The sequence below is a fragment of the Dipodomys ordii genome, unplaced genomic scaffold (genome assembly GCF_000151885.1).
Source record: "Dipodomys ordii isolate 6190 unplaced genomic scaffold, Dord_2.0 Scaffold15, whole genome shotgun sequence".
Taxonomy (NCBI): domain Eukaryota; kingdom Metazoa; phylum Chordata; class Mammalia; order Rodentia; family Heteromyidae; genus Dipodomys; species Dipodomys ordii.
Genome location: NW_012267231.1, coordinates 1,530,783 through 1,538,435, shown reverse-complemented (window position 1 = coordinate 1,538,435; position 7,653 = coordinate 1,530,783). Strand labels below are relative to the sequence as shown.

The window sequence follows — 7,653 nt, the reverse complement described above, 5'->3', positions numbered from 1 at the left end:
TCCAGTGGTGGGGCCTGAACTCTGGGCCTGGGCGCTGTCCCTCAGCTCTTCAGCTCAAGGCTAGCGCTCTACCACTTGAGCCACAGCGCCACTTCTGGATTTTTTCTTTTTGCTTATGTGGTGCTGAGGAATCGAACCCAGGCCCTCATGCATGCAAGGCAAGCACTCTACCACTGAGCCACCTTCCCAGCCTCTCATACACTTTTTTCTCTCAAGCTCAATGATGCATTTACATTCCTGGCTCTCTGAGTCTTGCTGTGCCCCACTGCCCTTGGGAGGCAGAAGGTTGGAAGCAGGGTTCCCACACCAACCGCAGCCAGGCAGGACTGCCAGGAGCCCCGCCAACTTCTAACCCCAAGAGGTAGTTACTATTATCCTTACTTTTAAGAAAATCAGCCAGCCACAGTGATGCAAACCTGTAGTCCCAGCAACTCACAATTTGAGGTTAGCCAGGGATACTTGGTAAGACTTTGATTTAAAAAAGGTTAAAAAGAGAACTAAGAAAATGGAAGCCAGGGAAGCCTGGATGAGTGACAGGCGCCAACTGGCAGCTGGGCCGTGGGATCACGTGGTCCTGCACATCAAGCCCCTCCTCCAGGCGGGGCAGGCAGGCTCTGGGGTCAGCAGGGGGTGCGCGGGTCCACCCAGTCCCACACGTGCAGGGAGGCATCGCTGGCTGCTGACAGCACAGTCCTGGGCTTGCTGGGGTGCCAGGTGTGGGTGGTGACCAGTGGGGCGGGGTCCACCTCACTTCCTTCCAGGCAGATGTGGCCTCTGTGCGTGAAGACAGGCTCTGCGTGGCTCCCCGCCGGGTCCCAGCAAGTGACATCATAGACCTGGACTGTCCCATCAAAACCTGAGGACGAGCAAAGAAAAGGCTGCCGCAGAGGTCCAGGGCACTTCCTAACTGCCAGGGGACCGAGATGGGCCACAGACCAGGCTTGATGGGGACAGACTCACCATGTCCCTGCCTGTGCGCACATGCGTGCAGCTGCCATGAGCCCCACGGTCCACCGTTCCCTGCCAGGCCAGGCTCGCCCTGGTGTGCCACCCTGAGCCCTCACAGGTGCATCAGGCAGGCCTCAGCCTCCCCAGGAACAAAGCCTACGGACCCAAGCCACGCCACACCAGGCCACGCCACACCAGACCACACCTGCCCTCTCTCTTCACTGCTCTGTGGATCCCTACGCTTCCTCCCCTGCCTTCTTGGGGCCCTTTCAGACTCGGGCTGTGCAGTGGCTTCAGGTGCCCCGCCTAGGAGCTGGGCCCTCACTTGCTCAGACACAGCACCCTGAGACTGTCACGTCTTTCTGGGGCCACCTCATGGCAGTTCCCTGGTCTTCCTATGCCATGGGTCTCTGCTAGGCTCACACAGTGTGTGCAAGTTTAGTAGCCAGGAGCCGAGGGCCAGGAAGATAAGCGGGAGCCGTCTGTGGGCGGCTGTAACAGAAGCCAGGTTTTCTGGTGGGGCAGCTCCTTCCTGCACACCATCCCCCCTGAAGAGAGGTCAGCCATAGGCGCACCCCTCCCAGCAGTACCTGAGATGGCCAGACAGTTGCTCAGGCCCGGGGCCCAGGTCACTCGCAGCAGCTCCGGGTCTGGGCTGGGCGTGGGCACTGGGCACTGGACTGCGCTCACAGGGTGGCAGAGCTGCCGGGGGTCGAGAAGGCGGAGCTGTCCATCCGAGCCAAGGCTGGCGATGCAGGGCCCAGGGCCCTGGTCCCTGACTTCTGCGCACCACCTCTGTCCCCCCGACGCAGGGCTGGGTCTGGGGGTCTCCACTGGTGCCCACTTCTGGCGGGTATCCACCAGCCCCAGACGGCCAGAGGCACTGCAGAAAGCAAAGGTGTCAGCGTCCAGGGCCTGCAGGCAGCTCAGCTCCTCACCGTCTTCAACCCCTGGAAGGCCACAGCAAAGAGACAAGCTGCAGGGTGCTGACGACACCCCGTGCCTCCCAGCTCACACCCATGACCAGGCATGCCTATCCGGGTGGGTGCTCTAGGGGGCCCCTCCACCCCCAGCACCAGCACCCGCTTCCCAGCGTCTCCACAGAAACCTCAAGTAAATTCCAAACGCCAGGGCCGGGTGGCAGAGGAGCCAGTGCAGGTGCTGACCTCCACAGACTGTGCTGTTACCTGAGCAGTACCTTGCAGTACTCGGGCAGTACCTGCACAGTACCCGGGCAGTACCCTCACAGTACCCTCACAGCTCCCGGGCAGTACCTGAACAATACGTGGTCTTGTGGGATTCCAGGTCTACGATCTTCAGGCCACTGAGCCGCGCCCCGTGGAGGATGCCGGGTGCCACCGAGGGGAGGACAGCCAACCTCGGCCAGAGACTCCTCTCCCCCTCAGCCACAGCAATGGTGCCGACGGCTGCAAGGACATCTGGGGAAAGGGAAGAGGCTGAGATCTGGAGTTCGTGAGGACCTACCTTAGCGGTGAGGCCCAGGGCACAGAGGCCAAGGACGGGAGCTGACAGCAGATGGAGGACATTTTGGAAACTGTCCAGATCACTGCCATTTCTTTATCTTTTTTTTTTGGTTGGTCATGGGACTTAAACTCTGGGCCTGGGTACTGTCCCTCAGCTCAAGGCTAGCACTCTACCACTTGAACCACAGCACCACTTCCGGTTTTCTGAATGGTTTACTGGAGATGAGTCTCATGGCCTTTCCTGCCTGAGCTGGCTTTGAACCATGATCTTCAGATCTCAGCCTCCTGAGTAGCTAGGATGGCAGGCGTGAGCCATTGGCTCCCAGATTATCATGTTTTATGAGCTGTTTTTGCACACACAGCTCAGAACTCAACAAACAGGCCTGGTATTTTCTTGATGGATAACAGGAAAAGGGTGAACGACACCAGGATGTCACTTTCACCCTTTGTGAAAAATAACAGGAACAGACTCAGGAGTGATTATTGCGCCTTCAAACTTGTGACCTCCAGTGATGCGCTGGAGTCTGGTAGTGGAGGGCGCACTGTGAGGGTGTGGGCCGTAGGCCACGGACTGCAGTGTAAGTTGGGGATGAGAGCGGCCTCATTTTTTGCATACCAGGAACAAACCCAGGCTCGGGTGAGTGGAATCGGCTTGGGTCTGACTTTGCCTCAGCCTGCTCAGCACCAGTGACTTAAAGGGAAATTCTGATTTTCATTTTTCATTTCTTTGTTTCCAACAGATTAGCTCTGTACTGACATACCCACAAAATCAGGTTTCTCAGACACCAGAGCTATGGAAAATTCATCAAGAAAACACTGTCCGTGGAAGTGGCACTGTAGCTCAAGTGGTAGATTGCTAGCTCACCTTGAGCTGAAGAGCTGAGGGACAGCGCCTAGGCTCAGAGTTCAACCCCACAACTGACGAAAAAAAAGAAAGAAAACACTGTCCATTTTGGCTCCTAGAAAAAGCTGGCAGGCCTTCCCTCAGCTCTGGAGCATTTTTCGCTGATATCCGGAGGAACGTGACAGATGATGCTACCTAACTTTCTGCATGTTGTGTCAGAGGAAGCTCTTCCTACCCTGCCCCCAGACTCCCAACTTAAGCCCCAGGCTCCACTGCAGGCCCTGACACCTGAGATCAAATGGTTGCCAAGACTCATTCCTCTCTCATGGCCATTCCTTGCTGCCCCTCCCTGCCTTTTATTTGGGAAAAGAAAACAGTAACTAACTTACTGGTATAGGGTAGAGTCATAGATCAATGGAATGGGTCTGGGTCTAGGGCTAAATAAACCCTTATATTTATGATCAGCTGATCTTCAGACAAGATGCCAAGCCAAACCAAGAAAGAAAGGATGAATTTCTCAGAAAATGCTGACTGGACAACTGGACATGGACCCTCCTGCTACACACAAAAATTAACATTCAAACTATAAACCCCTTAGAACTATGACAAAACTTTGGGAACTAGAGGTGTGGCTCTAGTGGTAGACCCACCAGCCAAGCAAACAACACAACAAAAAAATAAGCGCGGGGCTGGGAAGGTGGCTCAGTGGTAGAGTGCTTACCTTGCATGCCTGAGGCCCTGGGTTCGATTCCTCAGCACCACATAAGCAAAAAAGAAAAAAGCCAGAAGTGGCACTGTGGCTTAAGTGGTAGATAGCTAGCCTTGAGCTGAAGAGCTGAGGGACAGCGCCCAGACCCAGAGTTCAGGCCCCATGACTGGACCCAAAAACAAACAAGCAAAAAAATGAGCATGGACAGGCAGTTCTTGCCTGTAATTTCGGGTATGGGGAAGGTGGAGGTAGACCTGTTAGTCGGTACTGGCCTCTGGCAAAAGCACAAGACCCTATCTGAAAAAATAAAGTAGAAAGGCCTGGGAATGTGGCTCAAGTGGTAGACAGCCTATCTAGCAAGGATGAGGTCCTGAGTTGAAATCCAATATAGCCAAAAACTAAACAAAAAAATACTCTGATAAGATTGTTAAAAACACCGGCCACAACTACAAGGGATGCCAACAACCGGACACTAGGGGGCAGGACAGAGAGGAAGCGCAGCAAGCCCAGAGACCTCAGCCAACAAGGTGCAAGGAACAGAACCGCCTTTGCTGTGAAGCCTGGGCAAGGCCGGTGGGAAACTGAGGCAGCAGCAGGGCAGCCTCTGCCCAGCCCTGCCCAGTGGACGGGCCTACAGTTCCCATTGCTTAGCCCCAGCCAGGTTGGAAAACTCCACTTTATACGGGCTCTTGCCCCCTTTTGCCGCCTCTGGCTCTGAGTGCTTCTCAGAACAGGCACACAAGGTAAGCCACGCCCTTCCGCAAGCCTCTACCTCGCCACGTGGAGTCACTCACCACTGTCCTGTGCAGCCTGCCACACCTGCACGTGGCCTCCAGGACGGCCACTGGTCACCAGCAACCTATGCCAGACAGAGAGGAAGTGTTAAGTCCACTCCCACCGCCTAGCAGGAGCCCAGAAGGAAATCCCACTGCAGGACCATCAGCCATCATTCCACAGAGCGCAGGCTTGCCCTGCGGGGGTCAGCTCCACTGCTCATCGAGAGCCACGGGAGTGAGTCTGGGCCAACCCAGGTCCTGATGGTCACCCAGAAGATGACACTGGTGAGGGTCAAACCTGTAATCCAGCCCCAGAGGCACAGCTGCCCCTGCTACCCGGTCAGCTTGCAGAGAAGTGAAGAGCAGCCTTCTCACTGGTTTTTAGTCCCTGAAGCAACCCCCAGTGATCCCAAAACAGCCCAAGGCCTTTGTATTGTGAATATGTCTGTGTTCTGGGGGTGGGTGCTGATAAAGAGGCAGGCGCCCTGACTTGCCCCCCACTGCACCCAGAACGGAAGGTGTGGGGCACAGAACTTCCTTACCTGGTGTCTGGCACGTGCTTCAGCGCTAAGATAGACTTGTCAGAAAATCCTCCATGGCGCACTGTGAAATCCCTTTCTGGGCATAAGCCCTAGGATGCAAAGGGAAGCGGCAGCAATTAGACAGAGCATGCTGTTCAAGGAACATTCCAGGAGCTCCAGGGAAGAGGCAGACCTTGGCCTGGCAGAGGCCATGGCCTTCCTGTGACAGCTGACCTCCCCTCCCCACCTCAGGCCTTCAGCAGTCCTCCAGCACCCCCAGCCGCCTGGGGGAGCCACAGAGCTTCAGGGTCACCCAGGAATGCCAGGGCCAGCGGCCCACTAAGGCTTCCCATCTCTTCTTCCGCGCCAGAAGCCAGCGGGCACAGCTGGCACCACCCACCAAGCACCTGCTGCCCTGTGCTAGGCTCTACATTTGATTCTCATGACCCCTATGGCGCAGGTCCCGCCATTATCCACACAAGGCCCAGCTGCTGGAGCTCCACCTCCACGGCCACATAGGAATGAAGTTGTGAGCCAGAGCCGCGGTCTGCCAGTCTTGCCACGGCTGACATCTGTGTCAAGATCAGGAATGGAGAAAGGAAGTGGCCAAAGAGAAAAGGAGCAAAGCGGGCAGTAAGAGGGCAGGAAACGGGGTTTCCTAGAGGAGCAAAGCGGGCAGTGAGAGGGCAGGAAACGGGGTTTCCTAGAGGCTCAGCTGGGGAGCATCTGACTCAGCTTGAGAGATGGGCTAGTGCTGGTGAAGAGCGCTGGGCAGAGCACGGGGCAGACAAGCGAGGCAAGGCTGCCCACAGCTTCCACGGCCGCTAGGTGTAGGTGGGAGGCACTGGCCTGCCTGCTGTTCCTCACCCCTGCATTCCCTCTCTCCCTCTACCCTCCCTCAGCCTCATGTTTCACTTTCTCCCTCTTTGGGGCCACTGCTTCACAGCCAGTACTTGTGCTCAAGCCTCTGGTCTCAGAAACCCTGACGTAAATCTGTGTTCCCAGCCAGGCTCTGCTCTGGTTTCTCCCTTCCCTATCCCTATATTTTCACTTCCGCTTCCTCTCTGTCTTTGCCCTTGACCACCATTAGCAAAATGTGGTGACCTCGGTGAAAGACATTACCAAGAGTTTCCCGATTACCAGACTAACGAGTAAATTCTCCACTCCTCCTCCAAGTGACTCTGCTGCAGGTCTGCACGTACGAAAACACCTCATAAAACAAATTATAAAGAAATGAGGGGCTGGGAAGGTGGCTCAGTGGTAGAGTGCTTGCCTTGCATGCATGAGGCCCTGGGTTTGCTTCCTCAGCACCACATAAGCAACAAGAAAAAAAAGCCGGATGTGGCGCTGTGGCTCAAGTGGTAGAGCACTAGCCTTGAGCTGAAGAGCTGAGGGACAGCAGCACCCAGGCCCAGAGTTCAGGCCCCACAACCGGACCCAAAAAAGGAAAGAAAGAGAAAGAAAGAGAGAGAGAGAGAGAAAGAAAAGAGAGAAAGAAAGAAAGGAAGGAAGAAAGGAAGAAACGAGCCAGGTGCTGGTGGCTCACACCTGTAATCCTAGCTACTCAAGAGGCTAAGATCTGAGGATCAAGGTTCAAAGCCAGCCTGGGCAAGCAAGTCCATGAGGAAAAAAAAAAAATCACCAGAAAACCGGGACTGGCGCTGTGGCTCAAAGTGGTAGAGCGCTTCCCTTGAGCAAAAGAGCTGAGGGACAGCACCCAGGCCCAGAGTTCAAGCCCTACAACCCACCAAAAAAAAAAAAAAGACTACTGCAACCTAACTTAGCTACCAACTCTTTTCTTCTTGACACACTTATTCTCTTCTGTTGTCTTCTTTTCCTGGACTCCTCCTACTTGGTCTTTCTTAGTGTTCCTCCTGGGTTCACCTTCCTGTACTCTTAATATGCCCTGAGGCTCTGCCCTTAGCTGTCTTCTCTGAATCCTAGTGTAGGTTTATTCTAGGTGACCTTCGGTGCCCTCCGTTCCCTAGTGCCCGCACATCACGGTGCAGATGTGCCTCCCTGTGCCCGTCTGTCTTTCTAGTAACCAGGGAGGTGACAGGAGGCCTACTAAAACCAGACCGTGCACCCGCAGGCCCATCTCCAGTCACCTGGTTTTCCGTCACAGACAGTCTGAGCGGCAGGAGCAGATGGAGAATCTCATTCTTTTTCTGGCTCTCGTAGCCGGCAACCAACACTCCTGGGGGGGGAGGGAGGGAAGAGCGGCGGGATCGTCAGGAAGGCGGCCACGTGCAGCCCGTGTCCGGGGCGGGGGACACCCGTGAGCCGCACCCCCGAGGGCCCGATACCTTTGTCCCCAGCCCACTCCAGGACTCGCGTGGCTCCCGAGAGCGCGAAGGCGTGGAAATCCCGG

At 55.7% G+C, this 7,653-nt stretch overlaps 2 protein-coding genes across 2 annotated transcripts in view; both read right to left on the bottom strand.

Moving 5' to 3' along the window:
* Nucleotides 1–409: 409 nt before the first annotated feature.
* The window catches only part of Wdr73 (WD repeat domain 73), a 15,396-nt gene continuing 8,152 nt past the window's right edge, over nucleotides 410–7,653 (bottom strand). The window contains exons 2-8 of the mRNA XM_013012109.1: nucleotides 7,589–7,653; nucleotides 7,391–7,479; nucleotides 5,304–5,392; nucleotides 4,780–4,844; nucleotides 2,223–2,387; nucleotides 1,539–1,898; nucleotides 410–856 (exon numbers count right to left, since the gene is read on the bottom strand). The exon at nucleotides 7,589–7,653 is cut by the window's right edge and continues 1 nt beyond it. Of these exons, the coding sequence (XP_012867563.1) occupies nucleotides 621–856; nucleotides 1,539–1,898; nucleotides 2,223–2,387; nucleotides 4,780–4,844; nucleotides 5,304–5,392; nucleotides 7,391–7,479; nucleotides 7,589–7,653 (1,069 nt within the window). The 3' untranslated portion in view covers nucleotides 410–620. The remainder of the gene's footprint in view (nucleotides 857–1,538; nucleotides 1,899–2,222; nucleotides 2,388–4,779; nucleotides 4,845–5,303; nucleotides 5,393–7,390; nucleotides 7,480–7,588) is intronic.
* Sec11a (SEC11 homolog A (S. cerevisiae)) overlaps nucleotides 7,178–7,653 on the bottom strand; it is an 18,513-nt gene continuing 18,037 nt past the window's right edge. Inside the window, exon 4 of the mRNA XM_013012110.1 lies at nucleotides 7,178–7,188. The gene's annotated coding sequence lies outside the window, so the exon portion shown is untranslated. The remainder of the gene's footprint in view (nucleotides 7,189–7,653) is intronic.